The sequence below is a fragment of the Pipistrellus hanaki genome (genome assembly GCF_964339955.1).
Source record: "Pipistrellus hanaki genome assembly, chromosome: 18".
Lineage (NCBI taxonomy): Eukaryota > Metazoa > Chordata > Mammalia > Chiroptera > Vespertilionidae > Pipistrellus > Pipistrellus hanaki.
In genome coordinates this window covers 19,256,403-19,283,163 of record NC_140520.1, presented here as the reverse complement: position 1 = coordinate 19,283,163, position 26,761 = coordinate 19,256,403, and the positions used below count along the sequence as shown (strand labels likewise).

At 38.1% G+C, this 26,761-nt stretch overlaps 1 protein-coding gene across 4 annotated transcripts in view; it reads right to left on the bottom strand.

The window, feature by feature from the left end:
• The window catches only part of RASAL2 (RAS protein activator like 2), a 227,431-nt gene extending 200,955 nt beyond the window's left edge, over positions 1-26,476 (bottom strand). The window contains exon 1 of one of the 4 annotated variants that reach the window (XM_084866956.1): positions 25,446-26,476. In XM_084866956.1, coding sequence (XP_084723082.1) covers positions 25,446-25,647 — 202 coding nt within the window. In that variant the 5' untranslated portion in view covers positions 25,648-26,476. The remainder of the gene's footprint in view (positions 1-25,445) is intronic. The other 3 variants (XM_084866957.1, XM_084866958.1, XM_084866959.1) reach the window with 3 other exon arrangements.
• Between the last annotated feature and the right edge of the window lie 285 nt (positions 26,477-26,761).

The following is a 26,761-nucleotide window of genomic DNA, read 5'->3' as shown; positions in this document are numbered from 1 at the left end:
ATCTTTGGGGTTATATATTTTATAATTTTCAACAATGTACCTGAACAATAATAATAAAGGAATTTGTTTTTGTTTTTTTAAGAAAGGGGAAGAGAAGAAAATAGAAGAGAAGAAAAGGAACAAAGGAAAGAGAAAGGACAGACAAAGGAGGAGATGAAGGGAAAGGGAAAGAAAGAAGGAAGGAAAGGGAAAAGAAGGAAGAACAGACATAGCTGCAGAATTAGACAGACCTGGGTTCAAATCTTGATTGTGCTATCATGTAACGATGGACAAGTTACTCTGTTTCTGGAGAATAACACCTGTGTTATAAAATGTTTGTAAGAATTAAATGAGAAAACTAACTACCTAATATAGACTAGCTAAAACACTAAAGAGTAATTAAATATTAGTCATCTTCCTCCTTCTCCATAGCTAACATAAGATAAGAAAACATACCTTGCTCCGTTACTAGGTACTTCTGGAAAGTGGGAGAGAAGTGAGAACATTTCCACTTCCACAATGTTTTTGATTATCCAGGAAGAGCAGAAATAGTGAATAAAAATGGTACCCACTCTAGACACATTATATATTTTTACTTCATGTAAAAAGTATTTGGTACTGGTTTAACCAAATCATCCACGTCACAGATGTAATTTTTTGGCCATATATAAATTATTTCATAAATTCCTTAACTCTACTGTTGACTATTAAGAAAGTAAAAGTATTTGACTATTTGAAAGCATCATTCAGCATCTAAAGCTGACTCTGTTCTTCAAAGTACTAACAAGATTTTTCATCTATGAAATAAAACTCCAAAACTCAAAAAGTCAATTAAGAGTTAACAGGTTAATAAATTAACTCTCAGTATTATTTCCTACTATATATCCCAGATGATAATGCCTAGCAATAGAATGTTGTTAGCATGAAGAGAAAAAAGTCAATGGGAATACATGTGCCTTAAGAGTGCTCCAAAAATTTGCTTAGCCAACAGTGAAGATAGTGCAACATTCCATAGAAAAACAACAGAGGGAGACAGCAGAACTCACTTCAAATGCTCAATCCCTAACGTCCATAAAAATTCAGTAATTGGGGGGAAAAGAAGGCAGAAGAAAAAATAACTTCTGGAAGCAGAAACAGAACAAAGGGTTCTATCTGGTCCCTGCAGTTATTTAAAAATTCTTACAGAGAAAGAATCATAGATCTACATGAATCTCCTCTACAAAAGTTTATTCATTGAATTTTGAAAAGAGAAAAAATATATTCAAACCAAGTCATAAACATTAAGAATCTCGGATTCTGAATAAAATAAAATTAAATCCCTCGAGGAATAACGGCAGCACACTGTCTCAAAATTTGGAAAATCAGAGTTACAGACTTTACAAATTTAACCTCTCCAATGGTTTCTACTACATTCAGAATTAAATACAAATAAATGGTTGCCATAACCTCGAGGAGGTCTTACAGTAAGATGTGGCTCCAACCTACTTCTCCAATGTTATCCCTACTATGTGGCAGACACAAAGCCTTAGATTTGTTCTTAACTGTCAAGCTTGTCTTCACTATAGCTTTGCATATGTTATTCGCACTGGATACAGCTGACCTTCATTAATTCTCAGTTTAAATCAGGGATAAGAAACTTTTTTTCTACCAAGGCCATTTAGATATTTATAACATCATTTTTGGGCCATACAAAATTATCAACTTAAAAATTAGCCTGCTATATCTGGTCAAATATTTAATTAACTCACTCATCCCTATTGCCTTGGCAGGGCCAGACCAAATGATGTCTAGGGCCTTATTGGGCCCTCAAGCAAGACATTCCCCACCCCAAATTTAAATAAATCTCAAGGAAACCTTTCCTAATGGCCTTTCTCTTCATTCCCGAAGGGAAATTAGTAAAATTAAGGTAACTAACATTTACTGAGTATCTAAGAGGCCCTGGGCAACCCTTCGTATGATTTCCATTTAATCTTCACAATAAACCTCAGTGATAGACCAAGAAAGAAACTCAGAGATTAAATAGCTGGCCGAAGTTCACGTAGGTAATATATAACAAAGCAAAGAATTGAGCCCAAATTTAATCCCAAACCCACCATCTTTCTGCTATAATATAATGCCTCTATATTTAAACAGAAAGGATCTTACTAGGAGGAAATGCTTAAGTTCAGAGCTACAAAAAAGACAGCAATTTACATAAAGATCTATAAACTGCAGTCTGGATAATTAACCCTCACGTGGCATCTGTATTTCTTTTACATTAGCAATTAGCTAACTAGGATAATTAAAAAACAATGGTTATTTCTTCTAAGACTCAAAGAGTTCATAGGGCATATTTAAAATGCTGTTATTTCTCTTCTATATCTTATACATTTTGCATAAAATATTGAATAGATATTAATTAACTTATAGAAATTCTGAATTTACCCAAAGGAGTTCAACTAATAAATATTCAGGAATGTCATAGCTTTTTTTAAAAAATGAAGAGACAAGATTCTTAACATTTTCTAATTAAGGTTAATAAATTGGAACAATATTGAGGCAATGTTAGTTTGAAAAAGCAAGTCACAAGTACTCTGAGAATATGTCATATTTATATATATGCCTAACTTTCCCAAGTAGGACTAGAATATTCTAGAGAGCAGAGTCTTTTACCTATACAAGTCTATAATACCTTGCAATGGAAGGACTCAAAATATTTTTAAATGCCAATTATGAAAAAAGAGGAACCAATTTTTTTTTTATCTCATTTAATTTTAAAATATATGTCCACAAATTCTTTAGTATTCCTCCCATTAAAATATGAAGCCTAGCCAGACCGGTTTGGCTCAGTGGATAGAGTGTTGGCTGCACACTGAAAGGTCCCGGGTTTGATTCCGGGAAAGGGCATGTGCCTTGGTTGTGGGCACATCCCCAGTAGAGGGTGTGCAAGAGGCAGCTGATCGATGATTCTCTCTCATTGATGTTTCTAACTCTCTATCCCTCTCTCTTCATCTCTGTGAAAAATCAATAAAATATATATTTTTTTAAATATATGAAGCCTAAAGTTCAGCAAAAGGAATATAGTCAATAATCCTATTTAATTAAAGCATAGTATGCAAATTGTCCCCTCAACCAGGAGTTCATCCAGTTCAACCAAGGGGCAGGGCCAGCCAGGGGAAGGGAGGGAGTACCTGGCCAGCAGCCAGCAGCCACTAGGAACCCTACAAGTGCATGAATTTCATGCACTGGGCCTCTAGTATCATAACTATGTATAGAGGGTACTGGAAATATTGGGGAAGGGGTCACTTTACAAATTATACCAGAGGCCCAGCACACTAAATCGTGCGCGGGTAGGGTCTCTAGGCTTAGCCTGCAATCGGAGCCATCTTCCCTCCGCTTGCCACCACCCACCTGGTTCCCATGGCTCCCTGCGATCAGAGTCTGTGGGCAAAGGGGGGATGGGGGGTGACAGGGGTGGAGGGGATGGGAGGACAGACCAAGAGGTGATCAATGCTTCCCACAGTGACTGGTCAAGTGGTCATTCCAGTCATTATGGCCACTGGCCTTTTATTATATAAGACAATTGTCTAACCACTATGCTATACACCTGGAACTAATAGTAAAAAATAATATTAAATGTCAACTGTAGCTGAAAAGTAAAAATTTTTAAAAGAAATATGCTATTTTTGTTCTAGCCCTATCTGTCATCTCACTACCATTAAAATAGTTTACCTGTGAGGAATTTAGTAGGGAAGTAAATATAACTTTAGGGTAAAAAAAAATCACGTAGCCTAATTCCTCTGCCCTTAAGGGTGGGTAGGCTCAGTGACTCACTTAAAAGGAAAAGAATAAGACGGAAGTAACAGTTTATGATTTCTAAGACAGTCATAAAAGGCACTGCAGCTTCCGCCTTGCTCCCTCTTTCGGGTCACTAGGGAACTAGCAGCCATGTCCTGAAGACACTGAAACAGTTCTACAGAGAGGTCCACGTGGCTAGGAACTGAGGCTTCCTGCCAACAGCCGGTGTGGAAGGGAGGTCTAACAGGCCTGAGAGTGAGCCATCCTCCTGCCCCAAATGAGCCTTTGGATGGCTGACATCTTGATTACACTGCTATGACACTCTGAGCCAGAATGACCCTGCTGCTAACTGGCTCCTGAAATTCTGATCCACAAAACTGTGAGATAAAGGGAGGGACTGGGATGGGGGGGAGGGAAGGGGTTAAATACAACAATAGATTTAGAATTTTAAAATATCTCAATTATTAAATTCCTCGCCTGTTTCTTATGAACATCTGCCTCAACCTTTTTCCTTTCCCAACACTCATCAGAATCTTGGGGAGCAGCACAGCTATTTATTTAGAAAAGCACCCCCCCCTCCCCGCCATGATCCCGTCATACCTTCCCTTGATTTGACAATCACTGCTACAGAACACAATTATCTAAAAATAAGTGAAGTGCCTTTACTGTTGAGTACAGTAAGACAGATAAGAGGCTTTGCCTGACTTAGCACCCAGGCTCTCCCAGGATTCCTAACTAGTGTGACTTATCTGAACCTCAGAGGGATTTCCCTATTCTCTCTTCCATAGGAATCCTATGGACAGACTTTCATAGTGAGCAGGGCAAGAACCCTACCCAGCATTTTTACAGAAACTCTACTATACAAACATGCCTAATTACATATGAAAGACACATTTTCACAAAATTTTAAACAGCAAGTTACACAGCAACTTAAATTAATATCTCTCCCATCAAGCATGCCCCCTCCCCTCAAAAAAAAAAAAAAAACAACACAAAAAAAACCAGCAACAACAACAAAAAACAAAAGCAGGGAGCTATTTTATGGTTTTACCCTTTTTAGATTAAGAAAAGTAAATAACCTTCTTGCACACATGCCACATTCAAGTTTGTCCTGCTGTTCACGGAATTGCCAGGTTTACTGGTGGCTGATACAATGGGACCAAAGTGGTCATGGAAAGGCAGATGACGGGCATTTTGTTTCATGCCTTTTTTACTTACCCCCCACCACACACACACCTCAAAAAAGGAAGCAAAACACCTAAGAGTGAAGCTAAGCAAGTCCTCAGGCAAGTTTGCTGAGAAGCTGGAAATAAGGAGAGGAAGAGAAGGGATGCAGAAAAAAAGGGTGACAGCAAAGCACTGAGCTCTCACAGACTCCAAATTATACTCAACTCCCGAATTTCACTGTCCCTGCCCCAAACTCTTGTAAAAGTATCACTTAAATTTCTGAATGGCAAAAGGTGAATGAAAGCAACGTAAAAGATGTATAAATTATACAATTATAACACTCATTTACCAAATCTCAAGAAATAGCCATCCTCCTGTTCAACTGGAAACTCTAAATTAAACATCCAAAGAGATTTCTCCCCCTTTAAACAGGAATCACTCACCAATTCATCACTGGGTTATTACTTCTACTACAGTAATGAACTGTTACTTAAGTTATTATTTAATTTCTCTTCTTTTAAGCATGTATTCATATTGTGAAAAGAAAACAAGCTCATAACAAAAATTTCAAAATTCAAAATATAAAAAGTTATATTCTCCCACATCCAGACCTTACTTCTACTTGTGTGAACTAATGGTAATCCAGTGTCTTGTATATCCATTCAGTTAGAAATTATTTACTTTTCATGTGCTTGTACTGTTTACTTATAAAGGGAGGAGCCATACTTTATATTACTTGGTATACACCCAGCACCATGCATAGTAGAAAATAAATATTTGTGGGCTTGATTTAACTGTGACTACAAAGTACCTGCTGTTTATTTACTCTTGGAATTAATAATTCCAATAAACCAAGTTTGCTTGTTTGCATACATTTAATGAACTAAATAAATCTACAAAAAAATCATGTCATAGTGCCAACAAGATAACTGGAATTAAAAAATATAAGATATTTATTTAAACACAATAATAAAGTATTTGATCCTTCTGGGGGATAAAAAATCTTAATTGTCACACATGGTATCTTACCATAATAACACTTTGCATATCTGGAGGTAAATTATCTGGTAATTTATACTATCCTCACTTAGGACCTATTCACTTTGAGATTAGATATAACACTACCAAGTTTGTTTATCTGATCTTCAAGCCTAGAGAGTGATAAAAACTGTTATGTTACTATGACAGTAGGAAATTATTTTTTAAAGAGCCTCAAAATGAAGAAACAAAAATTTAAAAAGCATATGTAAAGGCTCAAGAAAAGGCCCAAAGGGGATTTTTATACAGTAAAAAAAATGTCATAGTGATTAAGAGAGCAGGCTCTGTGGTCATATTGCCCAGAATTCACTGCTGCATTCTGCCACTCACAAGTCATGTGACCTTGGAAAAATTAAAATTAGTTTACTTCCTGGGGATAATTCACCTAATCCTTAATCTAAAGATACTAATATCTAATTTGTGGGATGACAAAGAAATAAGATAATTAATATAAAATATTCAGCTTAATATCAAGTATCTGAAAAACCATCACCTCCACTACTCCCAATAATTATAAAGAGAATGTTAAATTAAGTTTGGTGTATACTTTCCATAAGAGCAAAAGAATGAATTTGAATATTCCCATCCAAGAAGCTTGCCATGAAAGGGTCTTTGTATTTAATGAGTTACACTCTAATTACCTCGAAATTAGATCATACAAATTCATCTGATAACCTGACAAAAAAAATACTATTTCTAATTGGATTTTAAATGTAAAAATAAAAAATAAAAGGGAGGAAAGAAAGAGGAAGTGAAGAAAGTAACACGACAGGAAAAGCAAAGTCAGATGATCATGATTAATATTTGGTTATATCTGCCCAATAAAATAAAGAAAAAAATATTTAGCCTTGAGGTTTTTTTCCCCCGCAAAGGTAACAACCAAAGACAGACTAAATCATATATACTGGAAGTGACATTTGGTTTCTTTTTATTTCCCATTTGATAAACCATTAAAGTCAATATACACTAGTCAAGATAGTATTCAAGATTTAACTAATACAAAATATACAAAAATAAAAGGGTAAGTTCTCTCTCCCATAAAGAGGTGATGTGGTTGAGGTTCTATTCCACTTCGTCTGTAACTCTTGCATTCCATTTAGTGAAGTTCCAAAAAGAAATATGCTCTTCCCAAATAATCCATCCTTGAAATTTTTAAAATCAGAGAAAGCATTGTCAATGACACAAAGGACTATTGTGTCATGATTACTTACTATTTGGGATAGAAAGAGTTAATGCTGTTTTTGTTATTCCCAAAGAGGAAAAAAGGGACTACCACTTTCTTACGCCTTGAAATGCTTGCACTGCAGAACGAAAGGCATTTTTTTCATGCTGCCTAATTTTTAAGAGGCTGTATATCCCACTAAAACTCAACAATAATTCAAAGTCACTAGAAAATGCCCAACTTAAATATATCATTAAATGCTGGATAATAATGATTGTTAGGAGGAAAATTGCTTTAAAAATATGAATAATTTTTGATAAAACTCTAGCTTCAAACCATTATATTCTCCCATCTGTGACACATTCTGGAAATAAAATTAATCAAAGATTAGCAAGCTTGACCTATAATCTGTGGGTCATAATATTACTGAGAGAAAAAGAAGTTATAAAAATGAAGGACCAAACAATGAAAACCAGTCTGAATCTTCTAGCCACTCTAAGTGGGTGTTTGCTTCTCTTGCACTGAAGGCTAGGCTTCAATCAAAACTGAGTCAGTTTCACTCAGACAGTCATGAGGAGGCCAACTGCACATGACAGCATGCTGTGTAATGCATGACACATCCCGTTTCTGAGCACAGACCTAAAGCATTAAAACAAGATTAACAAAGTCATTTATGGGAACTGAATGAATGTAACTGTTATCTTCTTCTCTTCCCTCCTCTTCATAATCTCCCATGGATCACAGAGAATAACTTTCAAAGGACAAAGCAAGTAGAAATCCCTTTACTTTTTTATCTTTTTTTTTTTTTTTTTTTTTACATATTTTTGTTTATTTCAGTGAGAAGGGAGAGAGAGAGATAGAAACACCAATGATGAAAGAGAATCATTAAACGGCTGCCTCCTGCACATCCCACACTTTGAGCCCATAACCAGAAATCGAACAGCGACCTCCTGGTTCATAGGTCGATGCTCAACCGCTAAGCCACACCAGCCAGGCTAGAAGTCCCTTTAAAAGGCAGCTAAGATAAGAGAGCAGGAAATCTAAGGCAATTCAATTTTAAGCTGGTTAGAATGTCACATACATTATCAGAATAAAGAAAAATTTACTGCTATTCTTCTGAAAAGTAATTTAAGTTATTAATTTCAAAGGCAAAACAAAATAAGATACTTTTAGAGACAATAAGAAAAAACTTGTGGTATTAAAACCAAGAAGAGATTCTACTTCACTCACATTAGAAGAAATAATAAGTGTTGGCAAGGAGTGGAAAATTGGAATCCTTATGAATTGCTGATGAGAATGTAAAATGTTACGGCCACTGTGGAAAACAGTATGGCAGTTGCTCAAAAAATTAAACACAGAATTAATACATGATTCAGCAATTCCACTTCTGTGTAGATACCCAAATGAATTGAATGAAAGAACTCAAACGAGTATTTGTACACCAATGTTCATGATAGCATAATTCACAATAACCAAAAGGTAGGAGCAACTCAAAAGGTGTCCAATGACAGAGAAATGAATAAACAAAATGTGATCTATACATGCATATACTAGAATATTATTGTTTTAAAAAGGAAGTACATTCTAAAACATGCTACACTATGGATGAACCTTTAAGGCAGGGGTCTTCAAACTACGGCCCGTGGGCCACATGCGGCCAGCAGAGGAGTCTGATCCGGCCCGCCAGGTTTTTTGGGCAGTGAGCACAGCCGAGGTGTTACAGTAGGAATTAGTAGTTCATATAGTCCGGCCCTCCAGCTCTCTGAGGGACCGTGATCTGGCCCCCACTTTAAAAAGTTTGAGGACCCCTGCTTTAAGGCATTATCTTACATGAAATAAGTAACAAAAGAACAAATATTATATTATTCCACTTATTAGAGATACCTAGAATAGTCAAATTTATAAAGACAGAAAGTAGAATTGTGGTTACTAGGACTAGGGGGAAAGAACGGGAAATTTTTATTTATGGTTCAGGGTTTTAGTCTGAAAAGATGATAAAGTTATGGAGATGGATGGTGGTGAGGATTACACAAAAAGTGAATAAACTTGATGCCACTGAAGTGTACACTTAAAAAATGGTTCAGGACCAGCCAGCATGGCTCAGTGGTTGAATGCCAACCCATGAAACAGGAGGTCACAGTTCAATTCCCAGTCAGGGCACAAGACTAGGTTGTGGGCTCTATCCCCTGTAGGGGGCGTGCAGGAGGCAGCTGATCTATATCTATAATAATAAAAATGTAACATGCTAATTAGACCAGACGTCCTTTGGGACGAAGCCAGGGCTGCGAGGGCTGAGGCCCTTGCACGAATTTTGCGCATGGGCCTCTAGTATATAAATAAAACATTACTGGTTATAAAACTCCCAGCTCTGTCACATAAAACATCAACTGGTTGGTTGCCTTCAGCACTCGCCCTGACTGGAGATCAAGCTCACAACCTGGATATGTGCCCTGACCAAGATTTGAACCTGCCACTCCAACCAACTGAATCACACTGGCCAGGGTACCTTAAAAGTACTGGGTTTTTTAAATATATATTTTTATTGATTTCAGAGAGGAAGGGAGAGAGAAAGAAAGCCATCAATATGAGAGAGAATCATTGGTCAGCTGCCTCCTCCACACCCCGTACTGGAGATCAGGCCCACAATCCAGGCATGTGTACTGACTGGGAATTGAACCAGGACCTCCTGGTTCATAGGTTGATGTTCAACCACTGAGCCATGCCAGCCAGGCATTAAGTATTCTTAATAAGTACTCAATTGTATAGACAGCTGACCATACAATTTTGTACTGTTTTGTTCTAATAGAACAGAGGTAAAAATCATGTTTCTAGTTTTGGCCTCCAAATTGGTATGTTATTTCCAAAGACAAGGGATTGAGTTCATCATAGTAATACACTAGAATGACCAAAGAGTGAGCAATAAGTTGAAAAAATCATTTTGACTCATATTAAGAACTATTTATATTATGAACTCAATAGTATTCTACTAGATATGCTGAATTAGCAAATGCCACATAAAACAGGATGAAAATGCATTCTACTGCATGTAAAATGTTTATTCTCAAATGCCTTCTGTTTATACCTAAAAAAACTCCATGCCCAGTTATTAGATTTCTAACTGACCCAAGTTAATAAGTATGTATCACTCATTGCATAAGAAAAGTATCATCCAAATGCTTTATTTTTTTCCCTCTCCCTTCCTCTCTAAAAATCAAATAAACCCACATTTTTTTAAAAATCTGTACTGTTAATTCTCCCTTCATCCAAAGACTATATATAATTTTATATATTGTAAGACACTAGAGGCCCAGTGCATGAAATTTGTGCATTGGGGGGATACCCCCCCCCCCGCCCCCCGCCTGACCTGCACCCTCTCCAATCTGAGACCCCTTTGGGGGATATCCAACTGCCAGTTTAGGCCCAATCCCTGTGGGATATCCCTCGCACAATCCAGGACTGCTGGTTCCTAACCACTCCCCTGCCAGCCTGATTGATGCCTAACTGCTTCCCTGCTGGCCTGATCACCCCAACTGCCCTCCCGGGCCAGCCTGATCGCCCCCAACTGCTCTCCCCTGCAGGCCTGGTTGCTCCCAACTGTCCTCCCCTGCAGGCCTGATCTCACCCCCAACTGCCCTCCTCTGCCAGCCTGGTCACCCCAACTGCCCTCCCCTGCTAGCCTGGTTGCCCCTAACTGCCCTCTTCTGCAGGCCTGGTGGCCCACAACTGCCCTCCCCTTAGGCCTGGTAGCCCACAACTGCCCTGATCACCCAAAACTGCCCTCCCCTGTTGGCCTATCACCCACAACTGCTCTTCCCTGCTGGCCATCTTGTGGTGGCCACCTTGTGACGATGTTGTGTGATGCCACCTGGGCTTTTATTATATAGGATACCAAAAATATAAATAAAAACCCTAACTGATTTGGCTCAATGATAGAGGATTGGCCCTGGATTCAACTCCAGTAGGGGATGTGCAGGAGGCAGCTGATTGATGATTCTCACTCATCATTGATATTTCTATCTCTCCCTCTTCCTTCCTCTCTGAAATAAATAAAAATATATTTCAAAAGAATTATATATACGCCGAAACCGGTTTGGCTCAGTGGATAGAGTGTTGGCCTGCGAATTGAAAGGTCCCAGGTTCTATTTAGGTCCATTGCCCATTTTTTAATTGGATCATTCATCTTCCTTTTATTTAGTTGTATAAGCTGTCTGTAATTCCGGTAAAGGGCATGTACCTTGGTTGAGGGCATATCCCCAGTAGGGGGAGTGCAAGAGGGAGCTGATCGATGATTCTCTCTCATCAGCGTTTCTAACTCTCTATCCCTCTCTCTTCCTCTCTGTAAAAAAATCAATAAAATATTAAAATATATATATAAAACATTACTGGGTATAAAAGTCTCAGCTCTTCAATATAGGTTTTTCATGGACCACAAAGATACTGGTTCTAACAAATAGTGCATGCAGTTCATGAATCATTCATTTTGACTCATATTAAGATGACATGCCAGAATGCAAACAGATAAATGACTTCTTATGTCAATTTTGACACCCATTTTCACTGCATCCCTACTACAGTCTTCATTCCTAAAGACCTGAAAATTTTCATTTTTCTCCATTTTTTACTTAAACATGGCTAAAGCAGACAGTATCCTTTTTTTAATTATTTAGAGTGCCTCCAAAATACTCATTGTTTTTTCAACTCCCATGTTGGCTTTACAAAATAAATGCACAATACCACACTTGTGTGTGTGTGTGTGTGTGTGTGTGTGTGTATGTGTATGTATGTGTGTGTGTGTGTATGTGTGTGTGTATATATATATATATATATATATATATATATATATATAAAACAAAAATAGGAATGCTGATAAAACAAACTAAAGATTTCACACTTTCCTAACATTCCAAAACCACTCCGTTGAACATTTCATGAGTCTCACTCAGGCTGGTGGCATAGTCAGCCATTGATTTTTCTCAGCAGTTAACAATGTGAGTCAGGCCCCATGTATTCCATGCTCCTTAGAGAAGACTCAGAGTAACCCTTGTCTTCAAGGTATAAAACACCAAAAATAAAAACAAGGCAGTCCTAGAGCCAGGCTTAGCTTTTAAAAAAACATCTACCTCCAAAAGTTTCCAAAGAAAACCAGAAATGAAAAACTGTATCAGGAAGGCTAAAACCAAAAATGAGGTGAGGTTAGGGGAAAATGCTGGTGATAAGAAAAAGCAGAAAGAATGCTAAGGTTTCAGGGGAAAGAGTTTAATGACAAGAAATGACAAAAGAAAGCAGAACTACTTGATTTCTGTTAGTAGAAAGTAAATCGAACACTTGGATCGGAGTCTAACTCTGAGCAAGTTACAACCTGTTCTAGACTCAGTTTCTTCATCTACAACCCTATCTATTTCACAAAGTTGCTATGGGTAACACTAAAGGAGATGTATATCATACATGCCCAAGAACTACACCAAGTACACATTTTTAATCCTTAGTACACAAAATACATTTTTTTGTATTTTTAGAAATTAGAAAACGAGAAAAAAAATATTCGCAAAAATCTCTGAAGCTGGCTTTACATAAAGAAAATATTGTGCTGATTTTCATAAAGCAGTTAAGGTAGGTCCCAGAAACTGGAAACCAGTAAGTCTGCTGAGAAACTGGAAACTGTATTATGAAGCAGGTGATTTGTGAAAAGCTGGAGAAAAGGGGTTACTGGGATCCTGTTCTGATGCTCTGTAACACATTAAAAAAAAACTTGAAAGAATCATATCATATCCCAAATCTTAATTGTGCTTTATTTATGAGATTTTGCTATTTCCTTCACTCAGAGTATATTTTAATTTTAAATATAAGTATATACATTTTAAATGCAGATTTATTGGTTACTTGGAAGATATATTTAAGGGCTTTCTAAACTAAAATATGAAAACATCATACAATGCTTAAACAGAATGGGTTAGAGTTGAGTTCATTTTGAAAATGTAATCTGATTTTGAGATGGTATCCCAAAAAGCTACTAAGGTCAAAACATCAACAATAATCAGTTGCCAGTTACTTTATTACTTAACGGTTTCCAGTTAACTCTATTAGAGAAAATTAAGAGTAATATTTTGATCTCTGAAACACAAAAAGTTAAGAGGACTATTTTGAGACCTAAAATTAAAAAACGTTTAGAACATTGGAAAATATTTTTGTGCTCTTTGGCTAGACAAAAATTTCTTAAGTAAAATACCAAAAGCACAATCCACAAAAGTAAAATAAAATATTGATAAATCAACTGCATCAAAATTAACAACATCTATTATTTGAAGACATGATAGATCGGGTCTAAACGGGCAGTTATGCATCCCTCTTACAATCCAGGACTGCTGGCTCCCAGCTGCTCACATGCCTGCCTTCCTGACTGCCCCTAACCACTTCAGCCTGCCAGCCTGATCACCCCCTAACCACTCCCATGCCAGCCTAATTGATGCCTAACTGCTCCCCTGCCAACCTGATTGCCCATAACTGCCCTCCGCTGACGGCCAGGTCACCCCTAATTGCCCTACTCTAAAGGGTTGATCACCTCCAACTGCCCTCCCTTGTAGACCTGATGCCTCCAACTGCCCTCCCCTACTGGCCATCTTGTGGTGCCATCTTGTGTCCACATGAGGGCAGGATCTTTAACCACATGAGGATAGCCATCTTGTGTGTTGGAGTGATGGTCAATCTGCATATTACTCTTTTATTAGATAGGATGGTTCTTAAGACTATGTATTAAATTTTGGTATTTTTACTGGCATGATCAAACATAAATAACATGCCAAAAAAGGTATGCTTTTATAGGGGGGAAAAAAAAACAACCTTTCATATTTTGTGTATTACTGCTAAAAAATATTTTAGATCTCTAACAGACTTTGTTTAACCTTTTTTAAATATAGACATATTCACACTACTCACCCACATACAGTCTACAATTAATAAATTTGGACAACTCTATGAAGATATTTGATATAATGACATACAAAGCAGGTCAAATGTAATTATTTTATAGTTACAGTGGTATATAAAACACATACTTAAATTGCAGCTTCAAGGTTCAAATTAACAAACATCACACTCAATGTTTTTTATAAGAAGAGTTTGAAATTTTTATCTGTGTGAAACCAAATTATATAGTACTTAAAAGCATATATTCAAGAGTGAACTGCTTGGATTCAAATCCTATTTAGCCAATTACTTAGGCAAGTCTCTGATTCCTCATCTATAAAATGAAGATAATAACAGTATTTATCTCATAGGGTAATTATTAAGATTAAATATTATAAATTAATAGGCTTAAAGCACCTAGAACTGTGCCTTGCTCATAGTAAGCACCCAAAAAGTTTTACTTTGTCGTGTTGTTATAATTATGCTCATGAACCCTAATATGAACTAAATTATAGGCTTTGGATGATGGTGATAACTTCATCAATTGTAACAAATGTGCCACCCTGGTTAGGGAGGTTGATAATGGGGGAGGCTATACATGTTTGGGGATAGGGGGCATATGGAAAATCTACCTTCCTCTGAGTTCTGCTGTGAATTTAAATCTGCTCTAAAAAACAGACGACTTAAAAAAGAAAATTTGGTTAACTGGTTAATGACCTATATGAACCATGATTTTTCGGAGTCCAAATCCTACTCCTACCCTTTTTTCCTCCTGAAGATTTACATAACTTTTGTCATTTATGTTAGTTCTTCTTATCAATCTTTGAATATGGTTTTGTTTGACATTAAAATAAACTTCCCTACAACATATCTAAATTGATGCCATGATAAAAAACTCAGTCATTAACACATTACTATAAAAGGTATACACCTGTTATTCATTCAGCTAAAATTAAGTGAATCTATATTCAAATCATGTTCAGAAGAACTTTCATGAATGTCAATTCCTTCTTAATACTCTGAGAAACAGAATAGAAGAGGACATGAACAACTGAGATGAAAACCACCAACTATGTTCTTCTTAGAATACCTAAGACATTATGTGTCTGTGTCAAGTTATTTCAGTTGGAGAGTCTAACATAGTATAAATAAGGCCATGGTCATGGATTTGACCTTTAGTGGACAAACTGCTTTGTCTCTACTCATTCCCTTTCCTCATTCGCTTAAAAACATGCCTTTAATCAGGAGTACCATTGGAAAAACAACTCAAGTTTTTGAAGGACGGTCTTATAAGTATTAGAACTTTGAGGACATTTAATAGGTACTAAGTAATGTTTAAGGCACCACACGAAATATATGTAAAAATACTGCAATATGTTAAAAATAGCAACACAGAAGTAAGACTTAAAATATGAGCCATACTTTCATATACTTGTAGCAGTAATTGCTTTCCAGGAAAGTCACACTAAGTCTCAGGGTCTTTAAAAATACTCTTCTAGAAATTCAGCCTATGGAACAAGTCAAAAGTTCAATTCGAAGACTTGTGCACAAAGATAACTAGTAGACTAGTAATATAAAAATTTTGAAAAATGTTAATGTCTAAAATAGGATAATAGTTAGATAAGTTATGTTAACTTAGTCATTAACAAATTATATTTCCTAGCATAAAATCCTGATAATAAAGCACTGTAATACTAGCAGACCAACAGAACAAAGTAGAAAATCTTGAAATAACCCAAAATCCAAATGGCAATCTAAAAAAGGATAGGGGAGTCATCTTAAACCAATGGGGAAAGATATAGATTATTCAATAAATAATATTAGGACAACTGGAAAGCTATCTTTCTAAAAATAAAATTATATCCATATATCATACTTTATACCAGGATGAACTCTAAATGGATCAAAGACTTAAATGCAAAAAAAAATAAAATAAAATAATGAAAACAAAAAAGGACTAGACAAACCAAAGAAGGATTAGACATAAAACCAAAGGCCATAAAAAAATAAAAAGACTTATATTCAACTGCATAAAAATAATTTCCTCATAGAGAGGGGGAAAACACACACACAAAAATACTGACAACTCATCACAGATAAAGGGTTCTTTATTTTATATACTACGAGTTCCTACAAATCACTAAGAAAAAGATCCAACAATCTTTTAAAAATAGGCAAAAAAAAAAAGGAATATAATTGAAGCCATTTATAATAGACTGAATCCTTACAAAAATGATGACACCGACTCTACATTGACTGATGATATGTGATAAAACTGCTCATCTAGCCATGGAGCTTACCTTCACCTCCAAAGGAGAGTACAGCTCAACTTCACTGAACCTTTTAACATTCATCCTCAACTTTAAATAAGGGAATATGACATGGGAGAGAGTGATTACACCAAAGAACTTCAGCAATACAACAGCTAGCCCAGAAGTGATTTTTTTTTTTTTAATTTGAGATTTATGTAAACGTGATTTTAAACCATAATTCCTGTTGTAAATCAAACTCCAGCAATTTCTGTGGTATGATTTTTTTTTTATAAAGTGTAACTGTCCTTGTACAAAATGCTCATATTTAATTATGAACTGTTTTAAATCATTATCAAAGTTATAAGGAATGTTTGGCTTGCTGTGTGACACAACAGATATACAGTCCTTTCAAGTCCTGTTGTGTTTGGACTTGGGGTTGGGACAGAGAGAGCAGCAGCCATGTCAACTAGGTGCTCAACTGTGCACATGATTATGGAGAAAAATTCCATAACCTTATAACCCAAACATCCAGGGAGTTAATTGGAAGCTATCTTAATGTTCTTGGCAGTGGGATTGGCATTATTGACAAAGCTGGTCCCTTCACTTAATTGTCTTTTAGGTTGTTCTCTACTTGTTGCCATGAGTATTGCAGGTTATATAGTATATTCATAAGAATATCTGGGGCTAAAATGCCTTGACTCTTTGCACCTCTTTCACAAATCCTTACATTTATTTAATTATTAATTGATAAGCAGCTGCTCACTACAGATAGTAGGAGACTGCTACATTTTGCTATCATGATTGGCTGGGCCTGGTGTTGTTCCAAGTAAGATATTCTGAATTCCATTTTATCAATAAAGCTTGATTTAACAAACAAGAAAAAAATGGGCAAAAAAAAAAAATATGCACAGTTCACAGAAAAGGATATATTTAAATGCTCTATGAGATATTCAATCACACTTACTGTAAGAACTAAAACATTAAATTAATACTATCTTTTACCTTTTAGATTGTCAAATTCAAAAACTCTTGATAATTTCCTATGTGTAGGAAAGTAGGCACTCTCACACCCTGCTGATGAAATGTAAATAGGTACAAAAAGAGAAAGCAATTTGGGAATACCAAATATGCACATATAAATTTTATGAATTTTTCTAATAAACTCACACTAAAGCAAAATGATTTATATTCAAGATTATTCACTTGTACCAGAAAACTTGAGAATTATTAAATAAATTACTATTCATCCAGGCATTATGCAGCCATAAGAAGAATAAGGAACTGCTTTACAAACTGACAGGAAAAATATACCGAAGATTATTAATAAGTGTGTGTGGAGGGGGGATGTAAAAAAGGAATTAACACAAAGTGCAGATCATTTCCTGTAATGGGTTATTATTTGTGTAAAAAAGGAAAAAAGCAAACGCACTGTAAAAAATATGACACTATTAATTCAGATATAAAGCAATCAACAACAATTGGCTCGAGACTCCCAAAACACCTAGCCAACCTCTTCTGCAGGCCTACTCCAGTCATTTCACTAACCTCACAAAAAAATAGTATTTTTTAAACTAAATTTCTTAGACCCCACTCTTGGCAGAGTTTTTACTCTGCTATTTATCTGCTTCCATGTGCATGAAATAGGTATGGAAGGATATGCAGGAACTTCAAATATTTATTGATTGTGTAGAAGGGACAATGATTGCCTGCCAGATGGCAAATGAGGGGTGAGGAGTGATGGAGGAGGGGTGAAAAAGACCTCATGGATACCCTTTATATCTTTTGGGTGTATGTGTGTGTGTGTGTGTGTATGTGTGTGTGTGTGTATGTGTGTGTATATAAAACCTATTTTTTTAATTAAATTTAAAAATAAAGACATTTGAAAAAATTTTAACATGTTCAAAACCATTAGAAAATATACTGTTAGAACAAAAGCATGAAGATAAAATACATAGAGTATGATATCAAATATTTTCCAAAAAAGTACTTCTGCACATAGAAAAGACTGGAATAAAAATACAATAAGATATTAAGAGAATATCTATCTCTGAGTGATGAAATTACAGGTGACTTTAATTTTCTTGTAATTCAAATTATATTCATGGATTATATTCATAATTAGAAAAATGTACTAATTTTTTAATTATATGAATCAGAGAAGTTAGAAATTAAAATGGAAGGTAGAAAGTTATTAGATATTATCCAGGGTTCTAGGCATCATAAATGAAACATTCAAATTTCCTTAAAATATCACTTCCAATAGCAGAATACAGAATTTACAGATAAGGGATTTAGGAAAGCAAAGATTAAAATATATTATCTGTCCTCTAGTCTACCTCTAAAGATCACTCTGGAATTATTCACATCCTGCTACTTTCTGGATGTTTTGTCCATTTTTGTTTTCTGTTATCTGGGTAATGGTACTTCCAGCGTTTCCCTTAAAGACTGCGAAACCAACAATCTGCTACTTCTCAGTGTGCAGTGTTCCTGACCTCCAGCTTTGAAAGGCCAGCTCCCTAAGGGAAAGCAGTAGGATCTACAAGCTATAACAGGCGGCTGAGGAATCTGAGGTTGAGTTCTAATCCTGACAAACTGTGGAATTTGTCTCCAATTTTGGGAATAAACTAAACTTCCTGAGCCAGTTTCCTTAATGAGGAAACAAAGGATTGTTTTGAAAAATATTTGGGACTATCAACTTTAAAGTTTCTTTTTTGACTTTTCACACTACACTTCTGAATTTTGTTTCCTTGCCCTATGTTAAATATTTTCCTCTCTAAATTTTCACTCTTCCAACTGGTGTATACAAGTCTTACCCATCTCTTACACTCGGGAGCTGAACAGGGAGTACTTTTACAATAGAAAGCCTACTGAAAATGACACCATGTGAATAGAATCTGAGCAATGCTGAAGACAATTTATGGAGAAATAAGAATGTAATCAGGATCTAAATTGGATCCTTATGAGCAAAGTAGATGCAGACAACTAATTAATGTAACCAACACTTGGAAAAGGAAGGTAACCCTGCTGTCAAGACAAGGAAGATGATAACTCCTGTATGACCATCTAGCAAATGAACTTTTGTCATGCTTTCAAAGGCTCAAGTTTCATTTCTTTTTCTTTTTACAATAAACCCACAAACACCACTGTACTGAGTGAGCCTCAAGACATCTTTCTATTTTTCCTACTATTTTTGCATCATGTACTTCTTGATGGATGCTTTCACACTAGAAAATAAGCTACATTAAATCTGTAAAGGATACTCTATCTACAGGTCTTAGGAAGCACTTGCTAGCCTTTGGGAAGAAAGGTGTTTTTACAAACATCAGAGAACAATTATCCTTCTGCCAAGACCAAGTGAAGCAATTTCAGCACACTGTAAACTCCTCCTGCTAGTTAACAAGACCAAACACCTCTCTGGTTACCTAAAAGTTATTCTAATAGGGAGGGACAAAGGAGCAGCCAGCTAAATTTTTTCTGGATTAACTCAGTCATTAGTTGAATGCTTTTTTTGTGGTTCACCTACTTAAAAGATGATCAAATCATGTTGTGTTACTGAAGAGAGCAACCTGCAAAGAACAATTACATAAACTCTGCTTCAACTTACCTCATCCTTCTTTCTAATGAAACAAAGCATTGGAAGCCACTGACTGACCATCATTTATTTCCTTAGTAATCTCAGTAAAGCCTACTTTCTTTGTCATGTGAATCCCTTTTCTTTTCTTTAACAAATCAGAGAAAAGTATTGTTCACTCAACATAATAGGACACAACTCCACATCATTTTTAAAGTGTATGCACTGAATTTTATCATCTGAAAAAGATAAAGGAAATCCTTGTAAACAAACTATTCTCAAATAAACAGGGACATTCTAGAACTTCATATTATTTCTGCCAGAAAATTTGTACAGAACCTCAATTCCATACCTGCAATTCCTAAATCCAAAAAGCTCTGAAAACCCTTTTTTTTCTCTTCATAATCTCGTTAGCAGTAAAATCTGACCCTCACTGACAATATTTATAGTCTTATACCACACTTAGTGTGAATATTCATTTATTTCACTGCAGAAATATTTAACACAACTGATTCCTCAATGTTGCTCCAGACCCAACTAGGAGGTTAATGTCACAAATATATATATATACCATATTTTCTAAAATAAAAAAAAATTTGAAACACTCTAATCCAAGTGGTTTTGGAAAAAGACTGTGGATGTATAGTTTCATTCTTTGAAAATATTTTTATTCTTTGAAAATGAAATACCAATAAACCAACATGACAGAGGATAGAAAAATACTAAAAGGTTAGAAAGAAAACTTTCCTTCATCTGTAAACATTAGAATACATGATTTAAATTAGATCTATAAATTATCTTTCAAAGGAATAAATAAAGGGTTCATTGAAATCAATGTAATTTAAAATAAATAATACTACTATACGCTTAGGCATTCTTTTTTAACAATTTCATTTTATTGTGTTTTTTAATCCTCACCCAAGGATATTTTTCCATTGATTTTTAGGGAGAAAGGAAGAGAGAGGGAAAGACAGAAACATCAATGTGAGAGAAACACATCGATTGGTTGCCTCCTACATGGGACACGGGCTGGGGAGGAGCCTGCAACCAAGGTATGTGCCCTTGACCACAATTGAACCCAGGACCTTTCAGTCCGCAGACTGATGCTCTTTCAACTGTGCAAAACCGGCTAGGGCCTTGAAAGTTCTCCTATTTCAGTAAAGAACTGATTACTCCTAATGTGTATAAAATGTGTTGGAGATCATGGGAAACGGTCAACATTCACTGCCAATGCCACATCCTCAGTACTGAACTCAAGCTTAAGATTCTAAGACTCTTTAAAGTAGTAGTATTAATGCTCATCTATAAAAATTCAATTAATAGTATTTGAGGAAATTAAAACACTTAAGTAACATGACATATTTGGGGATGTACTGCATTACTGATTTTCTTCTAGCAAGCAATTAGCTAGAGCACACAAAACTTTTAGTCTTGCTTGAATAATATTCATTTACATATTAAAGCAAAACAGAAATGGTAGGGTTCATATTTAAGACATGGAAGAATGAATGATATGCTAAGAATATTCAGTTAGTTATGTCCAGAACATCTTTGTGTAAGGTCAGTTAGTCACATCTAATTCATATTGGACCAAAATGAAACAACTTCCTGGACTTGTTACTGCTTACAACATTTTAAGTAAATACAGAGGCAAAGTTTCTAAAAGTGCAATGAAGCCTATCTCATCCTTTGTCTTAATTTGTGAAGCATTAAGCAATATTATTTACTACACCAGGCAAAACTTCTGCCCCCATCAACTCATATCCAGTTCATGAGAAATTCTTACCAATTCACACTGTCATATTTCTAGAATTACATGGTATTTAATGCAATATAATTAATTACCTTTTTCTTCTGCTTGCTGAAATAGTTCTAGCCTTTAGAAATTTTAATAAACAATGAGCCTGTATACTAGCTTCATAGTAACCAATAATGTTGATATTATGTATTTTATTAATTGAATATTTTAGATAAGTCCAACTGATAGTATTAAAATTAAAAACTGTATGATTTCTTGGTGATTGCTTTACTGTGATAACTATATTTCCAAGAATACTTCTCTGCACACACTTTCAGACCTGTCTTACTGATGGGTGCCACGCTCCAAGGCTGGCACTGTTGCTACAGACTGTATTTCAATTTCTCCCGAAGGGTGTCCTCCACTGGCTACCCATTCATGGTAAAGTAGTTAATTTTAATGTTCTCATTGTTTACCAGAAAGCACAGAGAGGCTGCTTTGCCGCTCCCGTTTCCTTTTGCTAGCCTGCTGAGCTTTTTCAGCCAATTGACTCTGCTTTGAGGCTATAAATATCTGAAAAATGTTCTGCATTTGATGCTCTTGGATTCTGCATCCATATTTAGCTGTTTGTGGCATGCCTTTGTTTAAGCTACTCTACCACCCATACAATCAGTCCAGTTGAGATCTGGATGGTCAAAGGACAGATGGATCAACATTCAACAAACACTGACTTACTCTGAGCAAGGTATCAATCTGCTAGACTCAGGGACAATAAAGGGGGTGGCAAGATAGGAATGCAAAGATAAACAAGACAGATCCCCTGGTGTCAAAAATGTCATAGTCCCGACAGGGCATGGGCACAACTTATTGTAATACTGAAATACAACAAATGAAACATTTTCCAAGTAAAAGAAAATGAAGACTAAAACAGCATAAAGTTTTCTCTTAGCTATGTCTCAAAGATGTGCGTTTGTGTTTTAAATATAGATCCACCTATTACATAGCTCTGAACATATTCCAAAAAAGTTTTACAATCATGACAATGCACTACACAAAACTTTAGAGATATATATATGTCTATATATAATCTATATCAACTTTGGCAATAGCAAGCTCAAAACAGTGCCTAGTCTTCCAATTTTGTGACGTAAACTAATAAAATATCATTTCTAAAAGTTTCTGTTAAGATCCTCTTTGGGGTGGGGGGTACTTTTGTCATTGTTGTTTGTTTGCTTATTGGTTACAAAGATTAGTGTTCTGCAGAGCATGTGAACCATAAGCAGAAGCCAGCAGCACTTAATAACAGCTTCTTTTTTGCACCCTATTCTAAAATCCACTTGGCTATTTCAGGGTAAGTCTCAATTGAATGAGCTAGACGTGAGGACGATCCCCATCCCCACCTTCCTATCTTGTGAAAACATTCCAAACAAATATACATCTGCCCTCAACTTTCCTTCTTTCAAAACTCAGTTCACTGACCTCTTGATAAAAGTGCTCCCCAGGATCCTCTGACAGTCATGATTTAAATGCATTCAGGGCTTGCCTGATGCCTAACCCCAAGAGTCGGGCTGAAATTGGCAGGCCTAGCTGTAGGTAAAATAATAGGGCAGGCCATAGAATCAGACAACTCTAAAGCTAAAATGGACCACAGACACCAATTACTCCAGATTCCACATTTTACGTAGAAACTTAGACCCACAGAGTTAAAAATTACTTGCCCAAAGTTAGACAACCAATTTGTGGCAAAGCCAGAACAAAAAACCAAGTTCTCAACCCCCAGTTTTATACTCTAGGTTTCTTTAAAAAAACATTAGACTACACTCATCAAAGTCTCTTTAAATTGTGTAGAAGAATCCAGATGTTCCAAAACAATCAGGATTTTGAATGCCCAAAATAAATAAACAAGAACACCAAAATGAACTAGTGTTTTTCAAATTGATTTTCTACATTCTATTCTTTTTCCTTCAAAGTATTTTTGAAGAGCTATATAATAGGCAACTTAAAAACTACCTAAGAACATAAAAAGCCAACATTCAGAGAGTTGGGAATATTTACATCAAACTAAAGACAACAAAGCAATATACCCAGGATGAGTTGCTTTAGTTTTGAGGAAGGAAAGTAGCAGTTCTAAACAATAAATAAAAACAACTTCTGGTTAATTAAATAGGGAAGACAAAAAAGTTATAAGGCAGTGAAAAGGTTTTATGGGTTACATGCAAAGAATGTTATTTAATCTAAGTGTAGAAAACCCAGAGGGAATGGTTTTGGACACAGAAATACTGAATTATTATTCTTACAGTAACATGGCCCTATCTCTAACGTCATACAGAAAAAAAATACGCCAAAGAAGTGCGTAAGGATAGAAAAAGACTAGCGTGGGGAAACCTCCATACATACCCTAGTTCAAGCTCATTTTCAGATTCTCACCAACCTTTGCTATAAGGCTAAGTGGGATTAGCAGGTGGATGGAAAATCAGGCCCCAACGTTTTTTAACGGGCTGAGAATGAACTGGGTGCCCCCTTGCATCATCTTTTCTGTAATTCTTTCAGTTAATTAGAATAACTTCAAGAAACACATAGACATCAAGCAAAATACAAAGTGGGTACGTACATATATATTCTTAAGAACTGGTTACAGGAATAGCTGGATGTTTAGAACTGGAAGGGCCATTAAGAGATTATCTAATCCCATCTGTTCATTTTACAGATGAGGAATCAGAGGTCGAAAAAGTGACCTGATCTGCCCCAAATCATATTAAGACATTTTTAGTAGCAGAACTGAGACAAAAAACTCAAATCTCTGCACTCCTAGTTCTGTGATCTTTCTCCCAGGGAGAGACTTAATGTCTTGAAATCAGCTGAACCATCCAGAGAGACAAATTCTAAGGCTTGGTCAACTCTTGAACAGAAAACACATGCCCTGTTCAGAAGAAAGAAAAGGTAATGTACTTGATCACTACAGGCGTACATGTGCATAACTGCAGTGTAACATCCTAACGTTGTGTTTGATCCCAGGGCTTCAAGTTTGCCATCTTAGACTCAGTTAGCCCTTGTGTCCATGCCAGCGAGGTGACAAACATCCTGCCCTCCTAATATTTTGGAGAGCCACTGCTCAGTGCCCAATGCCGGGCGATACATCCTTGGGCTAGGAGTTTTCAAAACCAGCACGGTTTCCAGGATGCCACAAGGCTCAGCCAGGATCTCATCATTCCCTTTTTAATTAAAGAGGTGGTCACCAGGAATGCAGAAAGGGAAAGTTTTCGTGTGTGCTCATCGCTTTTCAACTCGCTGAGTAGCAGCCCAAGTCACTTTACAAAGGGAACCTGAAACATCAGTGCAACCTGCAACAGTTCACACCAGTTGAATCCAACTGTCTTTGGAAAGGGAGGTTCAGAAAGAGGTGACAGATTAGTCTTTTTCCCACCAAATATATACTCGTGCTAAGCTCCTTCCTATCTTGGTTTCCAGCCAGCCAGCCTCGCCTCAATCCAGAGAAAGGAAGGACATCCCCTTCACTTGATCTCATGGTGTGTGTTCCATCAGACCTTCTTGAGGATGGGCTGACAGTTGCCTCTAAGTGAATCGCCTAAGCATGAGGTCTGCAGAGCCCAGCACTCCCTTCAACTTAGGGCCGGTGGCTGCAAGGGTCCAGAGACCACACTGAGACAGCGATCTATACCCAAAGGCTAGTCTGGAGGAACTTGTCCGAAAGAAAGGCACCCAGGGACAAAAAGGGACGTAGGAACCGGACCCAGAAGAGGAGGGGAGGTGAGGGGAGGGGGGCTGAGCGCAGGGCTGGCATTGGCTGGGGAATGAATGCCAGCCTCGGCAAAGGGGTCCAACACCGGCGGTCCTTACCGTACACGCGGACCCAGCCCTGCTGCTGGCACACCGACTCCAGGAGGATCCGATCCAGCATGCCACCCGCCACGGCCCCGCCGACTGGCACGGCGGCGTCCAGGTCCTCCGGGGGCAGCGGCGAGTCGGACTCCAGTCCCGAGAACATCTCCGGCCAGGACAGCGCCTCGGCTCCTCCGGACGCCGCCGGGGAGAGCTCCATGGTGCCCGGGGGGGAAGGCGGCAGGGGGCGGGCGCTGGGCTCCGCGCCCTGCCCGCGGGGAGGGGAGGAGCGCGGGGCCGGGACCGATCGCAGCCGGCGGCGGCAGAGGGACGCGGCTCACCTCCTTCCCCGCCGCCCCCGGCCCGCGGCTCGGGCGCTGCCGCCCACCTGCAGCCGGCGCGCGGGACCCCGGCCAGGAGGCGGGTCCAGCGTGGCCCCGGCCGCGGGTGGGGTGGAGTGGGGGGGGTCCGGGCTCAGGTGCGGGTCCCTCCCGGGAGAGGGGACCAGGAAGGACCGGGAGGGGCGGATCGCCCGCCAGCCAGCCCCCTCGGAGCCGCCCCCCTGAACCCCGGCCGGAGCGGGCTCACGGGCTGGGGATGGAGCGCGGCCCGCAGGGATGGGCTGGGCTGGGCTGGGGGCGTCGCCGCCAGGGGCCGCCCCCTCCGACCGGCTCCCGCCGCCTCAGGGGCTCCGAGTGTCCGCTCCCTCAGCCGGAGGGGAGCCGATGGACCCGGGTTCTCGTCCTCCTGCCCTCAGCCCTCACCCCTGGAACGAGCCGGCCTGCCCCCCCTAACTCTCAAGCCACCGCTGCCGTCGCGGCTCCGGCTCCGGCTCTGCCGCAGATCCCACCAGCCAGGCAGCCGGCGGTGGCGGTGGCGGTGGCGGTGGCGGCGGCGGCGGCGGCAGGCGGCATCCCAGGGTGATAGGCCGGAGCAATCGAGAGCCGAGCGCCGGCCGCCGCGTGTGCAATCGGTAATGAAGCGGAGGAGGAACCGCCGCCGAGGCAGGGTGAGTCGAACACCGAGTTATCCATCAAACCCCGCCTCCATTCCCATTAACTTTCTTCCCAGCCTCTGCAGCTGCAGCTGAAGCTTAAAGCGGAGACTCGGCGGCATGGGGAGGCGGAGTGGAAAGGGGGTGCGGGAAATTTAAAAAGGAAGGAAAAGAGCTTCCCTTTCCCGTGTTCCCATCCTTTTCCTTTTATGTATGCACGTACTTATTGGAACGAGTATTTCTTATTGGGCGAAGGATTGGAAAGAATTTTTTTTTTTTTTTTTTTTTTTTTTTTTTTGCAGTCGCCCTGGGGGAAACTGCCTCTTTTCCCAGAGAGGAG